The 20,698-nt window shown below is 39.7% G+C and overlaps 1 protein-coding gene and 1 long non-coding RNA gene across 2 annotated transcripts; one reads left to right on the top strand and one right to left on the bottom strand.

Moving 5' to 3' along the window:
• Positions 1-401: 401 nt before the first annotated feature.
• LOC146317315 (uncharacterized) lies at positions 402-20,698 on the bottom strand. Its single transcript, XR_014771623.1, has 3 exons — positions 20,606-20,698; positions 11,697-11,784; positions 402-487 (listed from the first exon to the last, which is right to left on the bottom strand). It is a non-coding gene; the product is annotated as an uncharacterized LOC146317315 (long non-coding RNA).
• On the top strand, positions 2,390-10,706 carry LOC146317316 (phosphatidylinositol 3-kinase regulatory subunit gamma-like). The gene is made up of 10 exons (XM_084731521.1): positions 2,390-2,744; positions 5,739-5,850; positions 6,167-6,265; positions 6,370-6,550; positions 6,643-6,759; positions 6,863-7,005; positions 7,127-7,303; positions 7,428-7,502; positions 7,890-8,060; positions 8,174-10,706. The coding sequence occupies exons 1-10, from the start codon at positions 2,690-2,692 to the stop codon at positions 8,445-8,447; spliced, it is 1,404 nt and encodes a 467-aa protein (XP_084587647.1). The 5' UTR covers positions 2,390-2,689; the 3' UTR covers positions 8,448-10,706.

Here is a 20,698-nt window from a genome sequence, read left to right as displayed (position 1 = left end):
AGTACAAAAGTACACAGTCTGAATCCACATGAGGAGAACTACTGATTGTTTTAATTTTGCATCATTGCACATCTCCCTCCGAGACGTATTTCATCCTAAACGGATGGGACAGTGGCGCCCAGAAAAGACGATTTAGTGTTGTATCCAAACATGTGAAAAAAGGTGGCGCACACGGTCCGTGCGCTAATCAACCTATTTGACCAACTAATCAATTAATTGAGAAGAACATGAGGTTCAGTTAGCTTTGCACAGAAACAGCTGGTAAGAATGTCCTTCAGAGGACAACTTTCACACTTTGAAGTTCACTTCAGGGCCTGTACTTCAATTAAAGAAGTTGCATCAGTACTTCTACTTACACAGAAGTACCTGTACTTCTACTTGAGTAAAGAATGTGTGTGTACCTTTGCCACCTCTGGTCTTCATGCGTGTGCCCTCTCTGGCCATAACACGCTCCACCTTGGCAGTTAGTTTAGACGTTTCATGGGCACTGGGAGGACACAGGAAAGAATCGTCTTACTGATGGGAAAAAGGAATGCTGGAGTCATTTACCTCCCTGCCTCTCTGTCCTCGGGTCAAAAGGGGGACCGGCCATAAACGCCTGGACACCAACAGAGACGGACCTCTGACCATACAGGCCTTGTTTCACTCTCCTCGCACACACTAACGTCAGCTGGTGGAAGAGGCCCTGGCTGTTTAAATTTATTGCACAATGTCATTCTGTGTCATGAACGGACAACAATGCACGTATTCATCCAACATGAATGCATGAGGAGAAAGTAATCCTGATGGAAAACTAATCTTAAAACTATTAATTCTCATTTATTTTCAAGTCCCTAATGTGTACAGGTGGTTAACACACCTGCTATTACCTGTCGTGTCTACAGCAGGATAGTCTCAGAGCAGCAATAATTACAACTGGCAGCAGTCAAGATGCCACTTTTTGCCACCGAACGTGTTTGACAAGCTCAACAAGAATATAATACACACTTGCCAACTAGGCAGGCAACTCTGTCACCTCTCAGACAAAAGGGTTTATGTCTGGTGCTTTCTCTGGATGCCAAACTGCTGAGGACAGTTAAATTATCTTAGAACTGATCAGAGTTATCATAGTTTTGTAAAAAAAAAAAAAAAAAAAAAAAAAAATAATAATTGTTTTATCAGTTTTAATTTCATTTTTAATTTTTTTTTTTTTTTTTTTTACAGTTTGGTTTAGTTTCAGTTAGTTTCCAGAGAGGGTTTGCTCGTTTCAGTTTTGTTTTTATTTTTTTTAAAAATGTTTAGTTTTATTACTTTCAGTTTTTTATTATAAAATGGAGGGTATTTGGAAGGGGAAAGATTTATTAAGTTCATAATAAGTATTACAATACAATCACAACACAACTGACAAAGTCATGTAAACTAGAGCTTAACTGATACTGCATTTTTTTATGTTTTACCATTTAGTATTTACATTTTTATTTTTATTATTACTATTAATGTATTATTCTTGTACTCCTCTATAATTTTAAAAGTTAAAAAAAAATCATATGTGCATATTAGACAACATATATGCCGATACTGATATAGACAATATAGCTGTGATAGGCCAATAATGGGCTGATAATATCAATCAACCAATATTTCAATCAGGCTTTAATGTGGACATTTCAGTCTCAATATTCATGTGCTCCATTGCCTCATAATACTTGATATGTTGACAAATTTGTCCATCGACAACGACGAAGACTGAAGACATTTATTTATTTATTTATTTTGTTTTTTAAGTATGCAATATTTGAGTTGTAAACTTTGTTTGGTTGTTTTTTTCTCTGTTTATTTGTTTCAGTTTACTTTAGTTTAGTTTAGGTAACTATAATAACCTTGAAACCTATAGCATGATGTCACTTCATTGCAACCTCACTCACTCACCAAATTAAATTAGGGCAACTCCTAAAGTGCAATAAAATGTCTGAATTCCCTTTTGTTTTAAGTATTAATATAAAAAAATATAAAATATGAGTTCGTTCATGTTCTCATTTAATCATTCAAGCTAATATTCTAGGTTTTTCTTTTCCATTCATGCCCTGAAAGGAATTTTTCAGCTGTTACAGTGCAGCTTGAGGAGAGTTGAATGAAACGGTCTGGAATGTACCATTACGTTTTTGAGGTTACGAATGTAGCACACAGTAATTATCTGCGAGGGAAATTCACCAACTAAAGTAATCTTTCGCGGAGTCTAGTTTAAAATGATTATCTTTATGTAACCGTACGACAGAAGCGTGACAGGGTGTGTTTTACGTGACGGTGAATCCTGCGAGAAAAAGAAACCCCCTCCTGTAGCGGCGGGTTGGACCGCGCCAAGATGATGTTACGAACAGCCCTTTAAAGTCGCTCCACTTCCGAGATGAAGTAAAGTAGAGCTCCGCCGCACAGCGAAAAGAAGACACGAACTGACAATCTAGTCCTCTGGAGAAGAAGGAAAAAAAACCGTGTTAGACATGCTATGTTGAGAGAAGACATTTGGACTGATTTGGGATGTTTTATGCACTCGGAATCGAAGGAGTTGACTTTTTGTCCACATTTATGTAGGACGTGGCGTCTGCGACTGCATTGAAGTCACCTAAATTAGGTTGATTTGCGTGCATTTTTCTTTTAAATTACGCGCAGAGACAGCAACAACAGCAACCTGGACTACTCTTTTGAAACAGGAATGGTTTATCCTCCCGAAGGTTTATTCTACATCGAAATGGATCAAGCACCACCAGGTAAGTTTAGGGTTAAAGGCAGCCATTGTCTGATCTGCGGGGGGTCGGGGAAACGTTTTATTCCTTCTCTGCTTTCTCCTTTTGCTGGCATCATCTCGTGCAATGTCTGCAATGAAGCTGACACCTGTCCAGACTGCTGTGCAGGTGTCAGTAAGGCGTTATAATGGCCAGGTCCTCCTGAGTGAGTGCTGTGTGCGCTCCGCCAGTGGCATTGCCCAGGCATGCATAGCGCAATTCACTTGCCAATTACGTAATACCTTTTCTGTGGACCAGGCGCAGTGGCTGCTCGCCTCTTTTCTTTTGTCCCGCTGCACATATGACCAACCTGGACTGAAATGCATGGCGGTTTTTTGCATCTCCTCACGAAGCAGCTTGTCTATGACCGCTGTATGACAGTGTCAGGGGTGCATTTTGAAGGGGAACAGAGTTGAGAGTGCGTTAATGAGCGCCGCATGAAACGACCGCTTTGTTCTCCTCTGCAGCCAGCCGTGGTTAATTTGTGTGCTAGCTCTGAAACTAGGCTAGAGGCAGCAGACTAGACAGCTCGTCTCATGACTAAACTCACCAACACTTCATTTTTTATTTACATTTGTCATTTGACCTCAGCGTTATTACACTGTAATAACACTGTCTTACACTTGTATTACAGTCCTGTTGTGTCTTATTCTAAATAATTATCTACCTTAATTATTTTGACTTTACCTAATTAAAATTGCATCATCTTATGCATTACTTATTTTAAGATTTGTATTGCTAACTACAGAGTATGAACTTACAGGACTGGGTGGTATGGATAATAAATAATAAATCTATAATTTTAGCTTTTCCACATATACAACATATACATATTTTGATATCAGAGCCTGACCGATACTGGAGTTTTGGGGCCGATATCGATGTAAGGTAGTTTAAAAAAAATGCAATATCGATCTATCAGTTATTATCTGTACAGAATATAAAATATATTCAGAAACAATTTTTTCAATTGACACTTGCAACAAAGATATTTAATATAGGCAGGATATTGTATGTCAACAATAAACGTTATTGTCCAAAATGACATCAGAGCACTGAAATAGTAAATGTTCACCAGTATTTTTAATAATTCTAAATTTACAAAAAAAAAAATCACACAAAAAACCCCCCACTCAAGTAGGGTAAAATATTTGCAAAATTATATATACAAAGAATGTTTTCGATAAAGCTGTTAAGTAAAAACAATCTGTATGATGTTAAGTTTAAAAAAAAAAAACTTTTCATGTAGGTCAGTATCAAACAACATATATGCCGATACCAGTGCAGACTGATATAGCTGTGATAGGCCAATATCGGGCCGATAATATCGATCAACTGATATATTGGTCAGGTTCTTTTCAATATATACATTTTATCTAAAATAATATACCGTAAACTCTCAAATAAGGTTGGATGATATCCTTAAAATCAAATATAATATATCACGTATTTCATATACAACAATATCGATATTGTAACAATATTTTAGGAATAACTATTGGTGTTTTTGTAAAATATAAACATGAGATTTATGATATATAACCGTAAGTAATGTGGATAAAGATAAATAATACAATTACATTAAATTACATCGTTAGACCGTAATGTAGCCTTTATAACCAGGAAAAGACAACACTTATACCATATGATAATATAACAATGTCCAAAATCTATCTTGTCTCATGTCACAATGTTGATATAAGGTCGATATAATGCCCAGCCCTAAATTATTACTGACAAACATGTATATCCTGTAGGGTCTGTGTTGTAAAGGCCTAGGTTTTAGTAAGACTTAACTTACCTTTATATATATTTTCTGGACTGGACTCAGTGCCAAACCAGGCTACAGCGTGACTGAATCGATTTTTATTATTATTATTATTATTATTATTATTATTATTGTTCCACACTTAAATTACGCGGCTCTTGTCTGTACTGGTATGCGCATGTGGGTTTTGGAAGCCAGTAGAGTTTCTTGGCAGGAGACAGACAGGGGAGGCGGGTGGGGGGGAAGGTGTGCAGATTTAATTTTGCTGAGTTCAGGAGCCGCAGCTTTTACGTTTTGTGCCTGCCACTGTGCTGCTGCACCTGCCTTTTGTTTATTTTAAGGTCAGAAAAAAAAGAGGAGAGCGGATGGTGGGGAGAAAACCCACATTTTCTCCTCTCTGAGGGTGCTCTTGTATTCTCCCTAACTGCCTCATGAAAGGCACTTTTGTCCTGCAGTGAAATATATCGCCCTTCACCTCCTCTTGATGCGGTTTGCCCTCCTTTTTTCATTTTTAGGAAAACGCTTAATCTTTCGGCCAGACTCGCAGATTTTTATTCCTTAAAGGTTGACGGAAAACTTGAGAGGATCTGTGAGCGTGCAATCATTATTAAATGGGAGGGGTGGTACAGAGAGGCTCAGAATATAACTGATGGTTTATTTAATGCATGTGCAGGACTGGCTGCTGCAAACTTCAGAAGCTGAAGTTTAATTTACTCTGCAAGGCAACTGAACGCCTAAATGTGAGAATTTCTGGAATAATAAAAGAAAACATGTCTCACGGTTGTTGACTGACTGGTGCTCAGAAAGGACGACTAACCGCCACATTTCCTTTTTTAGTCCTGACCACACTTAAGATCTCGGTAATGATTTGGCGAGTGATATCTGTTGGAAACATGCCTGGGCTTGTCCTCACGTCTTGACAGGCTCCATCAAGCCAGGGTGTGACAGAGAGTGTGTGCTGTTGGGGGGGGGTGGGGGGTGGTATACATTGAGAACACTGTATCTCCATAACACACTCACACGCACACACACACACCCTCTTGATTGCAGAAGCCATAACATTGAAGGAGTCGCGTTTCGATCTCACAACAGATCAATGCTTTGTGATTTCTGATAGATATCTCTCTCTCTCTAACAAACTGTCACCCTGATCCTTTTGCATTTCATTTTCTTATCTCTCTTTCTCTTTTTTTTTCTTTTCTGCTGTCTAGCGCTCCCTCCCAGGTCAACAAAGCCAGTGTCCTCCACCATGAACAACAACTGCCTTTTGCCACCTGCGTACTCGCTACAAGACGCTGAATGGTACTGGGGAGACATAACCAGGTAAAGTTTCTTAACTTTTAGCAAACAATATTTAAAAAATACAAAAAAATTAACCCTGCAGCCCTAAAGACAGACTTGGCAAAATGTCTAATTATATTAGTCTAACCCAAGATTTACAGCTGATGCACTTATCCCCATTTTTTTCTCTTTTTTCTTTCATATAAACATTTTTTGTTTCCTTTGATTCTGGGGTCAGGTTCAGTTTGCATTATGACGAACTTTTAATCATTGCAGTAAAGTCCTGAGCGTGTGTTGTTTGATTGTTTAACATAAGGGAATGTCAGATCTGTTAAACCATTAACTGATTTTCCCTCAGGGACGAGGTGAACGAGAAGCTCCGGGACACACCTGACGGCTCCTTTATGGTGCGTGACGCGTCCACAAAGCTGCAAGGAGACTTCACGCTGACGTTAAGGTAAGCAGAGGAAAAAAGGAGAACACGATTGTGTGACAGGTTGAGTATTATTTTACGTTCTTTTGGGTTTAATTTTTGTCCTTTGCTTTGTTTGTTTTTCACAGGAAAGACGGGCACAACAAGCTGATCAAGATTTACCACCGCGACGGAAAGTACGGCTTCTCGGACCCCCTCACGTTCACGTCAGTCGTGGAGCTCATCTGGCACTATCAGCACCATCCGTTGGTGGAATACAACGCCACACTGGACCTGATGCTCACGCACCCCGTGTCCCGCTTCCAGCAGGTCAGTGAGCACCGTCATTTTGTTTGAGCATAAAATGTTGGGTCAGAAAAAATAGAAACTGTGCATGTCTAAGTGTGAATTTCTGACTTCAGGTGAAAGAGGACAGCGTAGATGTCGCTGGAAGAAAGCTCAAGGCGGTTCACAGTCAGTATCAGGAGAAGACGAAGGAGTTTGATCGTCTATATGAAGCTTTCACGAAGACCTCACAGGTAAAACAAGTTAACTAAACTAAATATCAATACTTTTCTAAACAGTAGACATTCATCAGCCTCCTGAGTCTTTTTCTTATTGGACGTATTATTTGTGATGCAGGAGATCCAGATGAAGCGAACGGCAATTGAGGCCTTTAATGAGACGATGCTGATCTTCGAGGAGCAGTGTCGCGAGCAGGAGCGTTACGGAGAGGAGTTTGAGAGGAACAATCAGTCGGAGGGAGCCGACAAAGATCTGGAGAGGTACATCATTACATCACAGTCCAAAAAAAAGTCACTCAAATAGTTATGATAGTTTTGCTGAAATTTATGACACGTTTATTAAGCCCCTATTCAGACCTGTGACGTTTTCTCCCCCCGTTAGCTTTCTGATAAATTACGAGAAACTGAAGTGTCGTCTTGGGGAGATCTACGACAGCAAAATCCATCTGGAGGAAGACTTGAGAACGCAGGTGGAGGACTACAGAGAGACGGACAGGAAGATGAACAGCTTGCGGCCTGACCTCATCCAGCTACGCAACATCAGAGACCAGTACCTCAAGTAAGCAGCATCAGAATATCGTTTGTGGTGTCTGTGGTAAATCACAGTGAGGACATAAAGGAAAAAACATACGTCTAATTATTTTATGTTAAAATTAAACTGTTCTTTACGCCTCTCCCTGCAGCTGGCTTAATCACAAAGGCGTACGGCAGAAACGCATAAATGACTGGCTGGGCACGCAGAACGACAGCCTTGACGAGTAAGTTTCAACAAATTCTATCTGTAAATAATATTGAAAAGAGAAATTTGTAATATGTTTACTGCAATAAATAAGGGAAACATGCCAAATTCCAACGCACATTTCTCGGACAACAACGCTGCAGCTGTGGCGTCCTTTGAAATTTCTATTTCAGCCTGGTGTTTCACGTTTGTTAGACTTCAAATTAATGCTGACTGTTTGCAGAATGAGCTAGTGTCATAAGAAATCATTAATAACCTTTTAGAAAGAGTAATAAGAAGCAGATGTTTAAATAATATACCATCTCTGCCTCACTTTTTGGACTGCACTGCTTAATTTTTGATTAATTCTGTTAAACATGCAGCTCATAACTTCAAAGTGTCACAGTGCTCCTCTTGTTTTTTGCAGCACATACGTGTTGAAGGGAGACGAGAAGAATTTGCCACATCAGGATGAGACGAACTGGTTCGTTGGTGAGCTGAGTCGGACGCAGGCGGAGGAGATGCTGCAAGGTAAAGCTGCTGGAACCTTCCTGATCCGTGAGAGCAGCAAACAGGGATGCTACGCCTGCTCTGTCGTGTGAGTATGACATTTTTGGAAAGCAGGATCTGGATTATTGCTTGATCTTGAGATGAATATGACTCACTGTGTGGCACTCATTAATGTGTTTTTTTTTCTTTTTATAATTACAGCGTGAATGAAGAAGTGAAGCATTGTATGATCTACAGCACACCACACGGATACGGCTTTGCCGAGCCCTACGACGTCCACTGCTCACTGAAAGACCTTGTCCTGCACTATCGCCTGCACTCCTTAGCACAACACAATGACGCCCTGGATGTTCGGCTGTCACATCCGGTACACGCCAAAGCTGCAGCCACGCCTTCTCAACACGCAGAGGAACACAAACTCTTACAGACTCCAAAACACACAGCGGGGCTCCCGCCTGCAGCTCCAGAGATGTAATCTAATGGATAGAGACAAAAGGACGTGTTTACTGTATCCTGCGAGAATGACTGCATCGAGGTGCAATGTGTAAAGTTTTGCACTACAGTGATTCCATCGGCTTTTGTGAATGGGATTTCACAGATTGAAGTGGGACCGGAACTTGAATGTCAGCTTGAACTTTATTTTTGTTTTTGTTTTGTTTTTTTTTAGCAATTTCTATTGATTTTCGAGACTGTTTAAGCTTTTAATTTTTTTTTGTACTTCATTTTTTGCCATTTGTTTAAATGGACACGTTTTCGGTCGGGATGTTGACAACCAGAAAAATTGCTCACTGACATCAGGTGCTGCACCTTTTGTTTGACTTTTACAACCAGAGTCGATGTTGCTAGAGACGTCCATTTCCCTAGTTACAATTTATTCAGTTATGAAAATTTGACCAATAGGTTAGAAATATATTTGGTTATGATGGAGTTATATTTGTTCCTAATCGCTGAGCGTGCGACGGCACATTCTGAGGACAGAAAAAGATTTCTTGCAAGCACAGAAATTGTATTTATTAGAAAAAATATTAACCATGCAATGAAACTTTTTGTTAGAGCAAATAAAAGTGTTCCCAGTAAATAAATATTAGTATCAATTCAGTGCTCTACCAGCACATGTCCTACTGAATTAAAAAAAAATCAGAGGCACATTTTAACTTCCATTTTTTTTCCAGGGAACTACTGTAATCATTATAGTGCCTTGCTGTGTAGCGGGCAAATCATCAAGGAAGCCAACTAGCTTAGTTTGCTACTGCATATTTTAGCTAGCAACTTAACAACATAGCTAGGCTGCACAGCAATACAATATAGACTAACTTGCAAATGCAATCTAATAAGGTTCATAAACCTAGTTATGTAATCCAACCTGTATAAACAACTTATAAGGGCTGTGGAGCGGTTTACATTCTTCTGGTGCTTCCCTACTCTCCTAGTTACTGATAATGCTATTACCAATCAGAGTGGAGACAAAGCAGCCAATCAGAGATGACCTCTGTCAAGTTGAGCCTGCACACAGATTAATGCGAGACTGCGCAGAGTGAGAAAGAGTCAGCATTGTTAAAACTCAGTGAAATCATTGTGCAGTTATATGGATAATAGGAAACACGATAATAAATGTATATAGGCCTTAACAAAAATAGATCTTGGTTTGTTAAAACCTTGTTTGCTTAATAATTTATCTCCAAAATATAATTTTTGTGCTTGCAAAACAAATATTTTTCAGTGCTCAAAATGTTGCATTGCACGTGCAGTAATGGGGCACATATGACTCCATATGTTACTACTACGTAGTGTATTTGTGAGGGGGAAATGGTTCTGTAAACAGGCTGTTTCCGTCATTTCGGTTTGGTGGACCAAACCATTTTTGGGGAAAAATTCCACGTGTGAATATGTGAAAAGTCGTGGTGCATCTGGACAATTTGCCCCTTTCTTAACAGACATTCATATACAGTGGATAATTATGTAGCATTAACATCTTGTAGAATACCATTGTATGAGCATACTCAATGTTAAAACCCATTGACCAAAGCACTTAATAGTGAGCAAAAACTACATCCCTGTTAAGTCTGGTAATTGCATTTGGGTAACGGGAGGGCAATTTATGTACACCTGCTGATGTGCTGATCAAAACATAATCTGAAGTACTGTATGTTATATTCTGTTACTCAAAGAAGTATAAGCTTTTTGTATTCTATATATATTTTTTCTATAAACATGCCACAAGATGAAAGCTTGAAGAAAGTGCAATCCAACAGTATTTCTATTGTTGCAATGTGTGACGATGATGATGGTGGTGAAGGTAATGCTGTTATGAGAGGTTGACATTTGCCACAAAAATGCACTCTCTTTTGGTGGTGTCGGTATGATGTGGCCTCCGATGTTTGTGTGAACTGCCAGAGGTCCGGAAGTATCCTGCCTCCATTACTTGAACTGTGGCATTGCTCGAGCTATGAATGTTTTTCATGACATGCCGCCTACATAGCTTAAGAGGAAAGGAATCCATGTTGAACTTGGCACATTTTTCAAGTTTGAGGACAATAGATACTCTGTACAGAGAAACTGTAAAATGTATTTCTGAGGTTGGTTTATGGAAGGAGGGTGATTAAGCCTCTTATAAAAATATAACTCCACTGGGAGATTTGAGGAAACTCCTCGGGTGAAGCTAAGCAATGTGAGATCCTGACCTTTTTCTTGCTGAAAGACAATAAACTGATGAGGGTTTTGTCAACTTACATAATCCGCCGCCTTTTTCTTTCTCCAGAGTCGATTGCTTTCACTGTCAACAGTCTTTTCTATCATTTAAAGGGATAGGTCAGATTATTCTGCCAGTTAGGAGGGGCAAAGAGGTGCACCAACGTGGCAACAAAAGGTATTTCAGCCACTTAAAAAGAGGTCCACCTATAGGAACTAATATCAGTTTGAGTGGGCGCTATATTTTGAATATTTTCACCGCTTTGCTTTGCAGTCAGACAGCCTTTTCTGATGGAAAGTCACTGTTCTAAAAGCCAAATATCACTCCCGACAAAAAAGCCAAACTTCATAGGCAAAATCAATGATTTTACCTTGCAGAAGATGGGAGTTGCTGGTCTCCTGCTGCCTAAATGTGGTGTTTGTTCTGTACATTTGTGTTATTGTGCAACTTTGGTATCTTATAAAGATAGTTCAGATTCATCAAAGTCACACAATAATACCTACAAGCTAACAGAATGAGGCAGCGATTGATCCTGTGTCCTGCGGGGTAAAATTTCTGATTTTGCCCATGGAGTTTGGTTGGTTTGGAAAGAGCAATATTTGGCTCGCACAATGGCCGCTTCTCATTAGAAAAGGCAGTTTGATGGTGAAGTAAAGTGGTGAAAATATTCTAAATGTAATGTACACTGAAACTGACACTGACTTTTAGGTGGACCTTTTTTTTGAGTGGCTAAAATACCTTTTGTTGCCGACCCTATCCACAACGGTACATCGCTTAGCGTCCATGCTGGTGCCCCTCTCTGCTTCCTCAAACTGGGGGGGCGTGCCAACCGGCATCTACCGTAGGTAATACACTGACTACCTCATACAACCCCACTTCAGATAATCTGCATTATCCCTTTAAGGTAACGACATAAAAAGATTTTAGCTATTGTTTCCCATTTTTCCAAGTGATGCTACAATTTATATGACATGGGTAGAAAAATGACCAAATACAAAGTATAGAAAGTGAAATAACTAGTTATCTAAAATATACCGTCTGTCTGTAGTGGGGCCATTGTTGTCCGAAGAGCTTATCCTTGGGTCAGCAGAGATAGGAGGCAGCGGGGGCACTGGAGGACACACTGTGGACAGATGGAAGAGAAAGGAAGCGATAAAGACAATAGCAGGATATGTGCAGGCCCTTTCCCTTCTCTGTCTGGACGCTGTTGAGTCACTAGAAAACAATCTATCAGACATACTTCACCATGAGCCGGCTATCATTTCAAAGAACTTTTTTGGTGTTCCTGTGAAAGGAATGCAGCCCAGCTGTAAACATCTGGTAGCATCGAGCTTCAGTTTTGTCACCACTTTATAGCACAGTCAATACCATTGTTCTCAGGTACTTGCAAAGGTCTAAGAATCATAGTTTAAAACACTTCAAAATTGACTGAAATTATCAACAGAATGTGAGGAAATAATAGTTTTGATGTTATGTCAAAGACGTCTATGAAAAGACAGGCGAAGTCCCTCCCATTCTGGTGTGAACCATGGGACCTGGCCTCAGAGAAAAAATGAATGGTCGTTAAGGAATTACACATATAATGTTTGTGGATTTAAAGGAAAATCATATTGTTGTTTGTTTGTTGTAGAGTAGTTTAGTGTGAAATCGCTAAACAACGTCTCTGGTCTCACACAATATACATCACCAACTTTGACATTGCTGTTTTATCCAGCGACCACTTTTATTTTCTGAAAAAAACAAAAAATGAGCAAGACCCGCTGCTTACGTGGCTACGTCCCAGTATGAAAACACTTCAGCGGCTCATCCAGTCTTGTAATACACCATTTTACCCCGACCCTGTGCCAGAAAACCACCTCCTGCCAAAGCCACTGTGCTAGACAACACTTCCCCAGTAGTTCCATTCATCGCCTTCAGTCTGCTAATAGAACTGCTAGCTCCATGGCTAACTAGCGAACAGCAGCTACAGTTAGCAGCAATTGTTTTGGAATATTAATTGGAATATGAATTTGTCAGGTGGCCAATCCGTACTCTTTCCACCACAGGCTACTGATGATGATGATGATGCTGCTGGCCCTGGGTGGCACCACCACGCATTGATTGGCCCTCTGTGACCAGAGCAACAGGTGGCCTGTTTCGAGCATCACATAAGGTCTGTGTTAGGTAGGGATTAATGAGGCACAGAGGGCGGGGATGTACTGTGGGAGAGCCTCAGTTCCAGGCCACGGATTACTCCCTCTTACCTGTGTCAGCACAGAGAGCCGGTGGACAGGCAGCACGCGTGCTATGCTAAGGATGGACCAGATGCAGGGGGGAGACAGATAGATAGATAGGACAAACTGTACCGGCGCTGAGTCACACTCAGGCTGCTGCGTGAGTGTCCGAAAGACAGGGAGAGAGTGGGTAGAGAAAGTGTGGAGGGTAGACAAGACAGGAAAAGAGGAGGGACAGGAAAGAGTGCTCGACATTTTTCTAACTGCTGTACAGGATGGTATAAAAATGAAGGCTGGAAAAGGTCAAGTTGGGCCTTTGCTACATTTCCTGTAACCTGAAGTACACTCCCACCTGGCTTTACCCCAGAGCTATGTGCTTTGACAGCAGTTTAGTTTACACTGCTCCCTTAGCTCCCCGAATCTGGGTTTAATCTATGTATAATGTGTATGCTCACACACACACACACACACACACACACACACACACACACACACACAGACTGTCTCTACTTTCCTCCTTTTTCTCTCTCCTTGCTGACACTCCTCGGTCGTACAACTGGCTCGTTTAAATTCATAGTCATTTTGCTTTATAGTTCTCAATTTAAATCGAGGGGAGGGGGGGTGGCAGCAGGACGAATTACCTTTGGAGTCACGCCTAAAATACACACACCATCAACTGTCTCGCAGGCTTTCAGAAAAAGAGGTTTTCGCTTTCAGTTTAGCCGCAGCCAATCGCGTCTCTCCTCTCCGCTGTCTCCGTCCGATTCCTCCGTTTCCACGCTACCCGCTCAGCCAATGGGAGGCCGAGAACGGGCCGCGCGTCGGCCAATCAGCGAGCAGTTGCTATGTTGGAGGCAGAATCGATAAGAGGGATTTTTTTTTTCCTCTCTTTTTTTTTTACTAGCTCACATTATAGCTGGCTTATAGGCTGAAGGCAAGAGACACTGTTGCCTGCCAAGCAGCATGTAGGCTACGGACTGAACCATTAGACATACCAGCTCCATTTTCTTTTGAAGCCTTTCTAATACCACCACAAATAAGAGCTAAACAATCTGTGTATATTCTGCATGGCGCTACACAGCACATGTACATATATAAATTTATTTATTTAAGAACATAAGTTCACAGGTTTATTATCCACTGAGCTGCTGAGGTCATAAAAAAGGCTAGAAAACTGAGCTGGATAACTGTTTCAAAGCCTGGAAGAATTACAGAAGTTTTAGAGTGAAAGTTATGTTGTGAAAGTTTGTTTAAAAATATTATTATTATTATTATTATTTTAATTTTTAATGTATTTACTATTATTATTATTCATATTCTGCAGCATATGATCTTTCAGGGTGGGACCTTTCTGTTTTTGTATCTTTTTATATATTATATATATATTTTTTCCACATTGATTTATTTATTTATGGATTTGTGTGTGTGGGAACTGTAACACACAGTTAACAGTATGAATTGCCTTTAACTTGTATTTTAAGTTTGCCAAACTAAAAGTGAAATTAAATAAAACAGTCTTACTAAACACAAAACGCCAGTCCAGATCCACAACCAAATCTGATTTGCCGACACCAGCTTCAGCAGACGATCCCACCTCTGTGAAACAGGTAGAACAGGACTCTGACTCAACTCTAAAATAACTTTCCTTATGGATAAATGCCCAGCTGTTCGCATGTTTTCTTCCCAATTTAAACTGTGACTTACATCCTTAACCAGTGGTGGAAAGAGTACTGAAAGAGTACAGTAGAGTACTAAAATATTACTCAATTACAAGTAACAGTACTGGTGTTAGACATATAAGTAAAGGTACAAAGTATGCATCTCTAAAGTACGAATGCAAATTTAGTGTTTTCTTTAACAAATAGTCGAAAATCTATAAGATACAGAACATGTTTTTTTTCCCTTATTTTCATTTTTTTCTGCTTTTTTGTCACTTTTTTTTCTCATTTTAAGTCTAAAATGTCTCCACCAGACAAAACAATGTTGAATGAGGTGCAATTATCCATGGATACATTTTTAATTGGTTAAATTCTAAACAGCAATTAATTGATTAATGATTAATCATTTACATCCTTACTCCAAATGTGTTTTGTTTTGTTTTGTTTTGTTTTGTTTTGTTTTGTTTTGTTTTGTCTTGTCTTGTTTTGTTTTGTTTTGTTTTGTTTTCCATCCATATGTCTTTGTTTTCATTGGTCCGGTTGTGATCAAATCACCTTATTGGCTGCTAAAATCCTGATGAAAGGTTTGGATATTAATCCAGACAGTACTCAACTATGATTTTAAAAGTAACTAAGTAGATTACATCTTGTAATGCATACTTAAGTACGAGTTAAAGTACAGACTTGAAAATGTACACATAAAAGTGCAAGTACCCAAAAAAAAAACTTAATTACAGTAATTTGAGTATTCAACCCCTGCAGATTACATTGTACTTTTAGTACTCAAGGAAAAGAAAAAGTCCTCACTAATGATTTCTGCTGTAATAAATGAAGGACCTCAGCGTCCCTCAAGCTCTCAGGACAATCTCATTGCGGGACTTCAGCTCTCAGATAGATTAAAAAAAGAACCAACGGGCACACGGCCAGAAAACCAATGTGGCACAGGGCTGACTGACAGACAGACACCGGCTCCGGTGCAGATGGCAGAGAAGCTTCAGAGTTCAAACCAGAATACAGCTCGGTCTGAAAGCATACTGTCTGTACGCTGCAGGCCGTGAACTCTGAGCTAACATAAGGAAGGGTTACGCAGTTCACTAGTCCTGTCAGGTGAGGACAGGAGCCTCGTCTGGAATCAGGTGAACAAACATACAGACCTGATAACATCTGCAACTGCAATGTATTTATAATAGGAAGGACATTAACACAAAATAAAATACCACACAGGGAATTATGGAAATAATAATAAAGCTCCAACCACAGAGTGCTGTCATTATTTAATCTGGTATGATTTAAAGCCAAATGTCTGAACATGACCTGCTCCTATAAGAACCCTTAAAGGGATAGTTCACCCAAAAATTCAATCTACTCACCCTCATGCCGTTTGAACGCCGGATTTAGTTTTTTAGTGTTAGTTAGTCTCGAGTTTCGCAGGAAGTGTTGCAGAATCTCCCAAACAATTGAAGTAAATGGTGACCAGTTTTCAAACACAAAAAAATTACCAAAAGAAAATATAAAATACCTCGATACTGTTCATCTGCTCATAATCTAAGTCTCCTAACCAAACTGTGACCCAAGTCACAGTAAGCCTAATCAATAAATTCTGTGACGAGTTCATTCGTGCTTATATGAACTTTCCTGTCTAATTTTACTGCCATGTCTGCATAACCTTATATTATTTTGATGCTTTATTGAAAATATATACATGTTAAAACTTTACAAATGAGAAAATTTTTTAGCCTAAATGAGACAAAATAAGTGCATTTAAACAAAATCAACAGGCTCTTGTTTTTTCCTCTCGTCAGTAAAACAGTACACACATTTTAAATGCTCTATAAAAGGTGTGCTGCAGATATAAATCTTAAATTTGTATAATTTAATAAGTCTTTTATGTATCTGGGTACCGAAGTTAAATCTCCTGTGGGTCCCGACCCAGTATTTGGGAATGTTTTTGGCTTAAATCTTCACTGTAGATCTTTAGCTCAGAGTCATGTTCATGTGCACACCGTCTGAGCAGGGTGTGTGTGGTGTGACGGTGTGCAAATGACATGTTGGGACTTTGGGAGACTTGGATTACACCAGACCAGCAGTATGGAGGCATTTTATGTTTTTATCCTGTTGTTTTTTCCATTTGAAAGCTGGTCCCCATTCACTTCCATTGTTTGTGAGATAATGCATAATGCAGTGTTTCGTGGACTAAAAAAATAAACCCGACCCTCAACTGACATGAGGCTGAGTAGATAATGTCTGAATGTTTCATTTTTGGGAGAACTATCCCTTTAGGCTGTCAGTTTCACCTCATGATGTTTTTCTTTCCTGGTTGAAAGCAACGTCTAGCCAGAAGACAGAGGCCTGATGAAAAAGTCAGACATACCCTGCACTTAAAAACAGAGCGGCAATTATGGTGACCACTTTCCATCGGACGACCCTCACACTATTTACTTTTTCTTCCACTACACGGGAGATTCTGCGAGCGAGGCGATCACCACAATGGAGAGACGTGATGATCAGTGAGAATAATGATCACGTTCATGACAAGGAAAAACATTGCCTATAGGAGAAGTGACGAGTGAGAGGCTACGGCAGTGCCAAACGCAAAAAGAAAAGAAAAAAAGAAGCACAATCACGCTGTAACAGAACCGTGTTCGCTAAAAGACGTCTGTGTCACGAGTGTACATTCAAATTCATTTTAGCACCTCACCTACTTATCAAAACCTGTTTAACAAGAGACACCTGCCCAGGCAGCAGCATAAAGAACAAAAGGCAAAGAAAAAGAGACGCTTTCATGCTACAAATGAAACATATAACCCCTGAACACTAGAGATAATAATACATGATCATTATGTCATTAAGGTTAATTCAAATAATTTAGCAGAGGCCTGTTTTATGAAGCCAACCCTAACCCCAACTAACTTATGATGGACATAGAATTATGTTGGACCAGATCAGTGTTTACCAAACTTTTTTTTTTTTTTTTTCTGGGAACCCACTTTTTAAAAATGACAAACCATCACGGCCCAAATAAATTGTTCCTTCATGCATTAAATCACAGCCATTTCTGCATCACCTTATATTATCCTGACTTGTTACTGAACATGTTACAACTTTAGAAATGAGAAATAAATTCATTTAGGCCGAGTTAACAGACCATCTTTTTGTTTTTACTTCCTCTTATCAGGAAAAACCATATAGGACACTTTAAACCTTTTTAAAAAATCAGACATAAGTGCATTTCTTGTCATTGGTTAAAAAAAAAGCTGTACTGCAGATATAAATCTTAAATGTGCAGATTTTTTCCATAATCTTTTTTTTCAGTTGGGGATCCAAATAAAATCTCCTGTGACCCACCTGTGGGTCCCGACCCAGTGTTTGGTAATGACTGGATTAGAGAACATGTTTGTCCCTAAACCAGCATGTTATCATCCATTCACTGAAAGGAGGCTGTTGTCACACTTCAATGAAACACCGACGAGGCTGTTGAATCACTAAACAGCACTGATAACTCACGACGGCTAAAAATACACGACGTGATTAACACATAACTGAGGCCTGTGTGGAAAGTGACAGTGATCGAGCCGCTATGGAGGGAAAAAAAAAAAAAAAGAATCTAAGACATTCGCCTTTTCAGATTTTCATGTAGGCAAGATAAGACTGTTTTATAAACATTAAAATGGGATGATTTAAAAAAAAAGATATTACATCGCAGGTTAAGATATTGTTGAGCAGGTTCATATTACTGTACTTACTCACATAAAGATCTATGCTGGAGGTCAAGTGTGAGAAAGGCGACGATGATGTCTTTTTGTGGTTGTTTATTTTGTTTTTGTTGTTATTTATTTCCCCTTTTGTGTGCAGTAGAGGTGTAGCATGTCATGCTGTTCATGATATCATTATAACCTTTTATATGATTAAAAAAAAATCATTATCATCATAATGCCAATATTCAGACTTGTTGATGTAATGACATCATACCATTACTCACAGCAACAACAAACATGGATGAAAGCACAAGTAACACTGTTTCTGGCTCGAGGATGGAGGAGTTAGTTCCAAAAAGGGAAGTGGCTGAGTGTTTTTCAGTATTTTGTCATATCTTCAAGAATATCATTATCGCAGAAGTATCGTGATGTTTTTAGGGCCATATTGCCCCACCGCTAGTGTCCAGGCCAGTGGCTTCCTCTAAGAAACGGCAGCTGGGTTTGTTATCTACTGTTGTCTGAGTCCGACACAATTAACCAACAGGACGTCGGTGCAAAATTGATGCAACACAACAGATAAACCTCAGCCACTGGCATCGGTGAATGGAATCTTATTTGCTGACGGGCAAATGCAGTCAAAAAGGGGATATCAGCTGATTACCATGAATATATTTTCTTTTTTTTTAATACGGGATGATTAAAGATTATTGATTCATTTGTTCAAAGTTAGACTGTGATCACAAACTCACTGTAGTCCAGTAACATTTTTCAACCAAAGTCCTGCATACGTCTCCAGTGCCTTTTTTCACCTTAATTTGAGTGGCAGGGGATCCGTCTGCACCACATCTCATCATTATTATCACTGTATGTGACATCGCTGAGTGTCGAGGCTATTGTTTGGTACTGTCCTGTCATTGTGTGTCTTTATTTATTTGGAATCTCCCAATCAGTGGAAGTGAATGGTGGTACAGTTTTCTGCACTATAAAAAAAACCAACAGGATAAAAACATAAAATGCCTCCATACTGCTCGTCTGATGTAAAGCCCCGACATGCCGTTTGCACACCGTCACACCACACACACCCAGGTCACACAGTGTGCATGTGCACATGAACGTGACCCCCAAACTATTTTTTTAGTCAGTTTGGCATGTTGAGGCTTTAGGAGACTTGGATTACACCGGACGAGCAGTACGGAGGCATTTTATGTTTTCATTCTGTTGTTTCTCAAATTCAACCATTCACTTCCATTGTTTGGGAGATTCTGCAACACTGTTTTCCTGTGAAACTCCAGAAGTGTTTCGCGGACTAAAAAACTAAACCTGACCTTAAATCGGCATTAAGGAGAGAAGATAATGACTGAATTTTCATTTTGGGGTGAACTATCCCTTTAATACTGCAATGTTTTGTGATGTTTGTTATTTAAGATGCCAATAAAATGTTAATCAGAAAATAAAGTCTACATTTTCAAATTCCTCCTAAGATATTCGGCTGCAAAAAAGAGGAACATTAAAGTGACTGGAGGTGTATTTACTTTTTCCAAAGCAGTCCACCCTCAGGTCAGAGGGCAAGCTTTCTTTCTATTGGCTTACTAAGAGTCAATTTAAGCTGTATCCAATAAACTAATTGTTCAGCCGAGATAATGGCGATGGTGGATGCCCTTTAGGGAAACAGGACACACTGGAAATTTAACAATACGGGGCAGCAAGAGGGAAACCCAACCAATTGTGTAGCACAAAGGGTGGCCAGGTTGGCACATATCTGCCTTTGAGTTTTAATTGGCTGACGCTGGTGCCACCACACACTGTCTAGCACACCGCTGACTGTTTAAATCTGGGTGACACATTGAAATAGCAGGAAATACAAGTCAAGTGACAGTTACAGGACTTTTTCCTGTAACTGTCACAGGCGTTTTTTCACCTCATTTCAGTGGACCAGACAGGTCTAATGGGCTCGAGCGGTGCAAGAGTTCTGCATGTAATAGCAGGTTTCCAACATAATACTTAAACTAATTTGATGTCAAGCTACTGATTAAAACAAACTGGACTCCCCATTGCCACTGTTTAAGAGCAGGCAGGGTTTGTAGGCTCGGTCGAGTCTCCAGTGGAAGAGGTTGCAGCCAACACAGTGGAGGACAGCTACAGCTAAAATTACCATTCTGCTGGGGGCTGACATGCTAAGAATACTATGATAATTTACATGGTAGGTTTCTGTGGCTTGTTGTCAAGGACTCTCATTTGTTTGGCTGCTTGTTCAAAGGCAACGCTGCCATCTGGCGTTGTGTGTCATACCAACCCTGGCGTGAATTCTTGCGCAAACTGAGCAAAATATAAAAAGAAATGACGTACGAACAATTAAAACAAAAGCAAATTAACCATACCTTCGTGCAATCTAAAGTCATGTCTGTAAAGAGAGGCGACGACGGTCACTGACGACACAAACTCACAAAAGATGCAACCTTATCGGGGATTGG

Source organism: Lutjanus erythropterus, chromosome 12 (genome assembly GCF_056507025.1).
Source record: "Lutjanus erythropterus isolate fLutEry1 chromosome 12, fLutEry1.hap2, whole genome shotgun sequence".
In the NCBI taxonomy this organism is placed as follows: Eukaryota; Metazoa; Chordata; class Actinopteri; order Lutjaniformes; family Lutjanidae; genus Lutjanus; species Lutjanus erythropterus.
The sequence above is the reverse complement of the archived record's forward strand: the minus strand, read 5'-3'. Positions and strand labels throughout refer to the sequence as shown.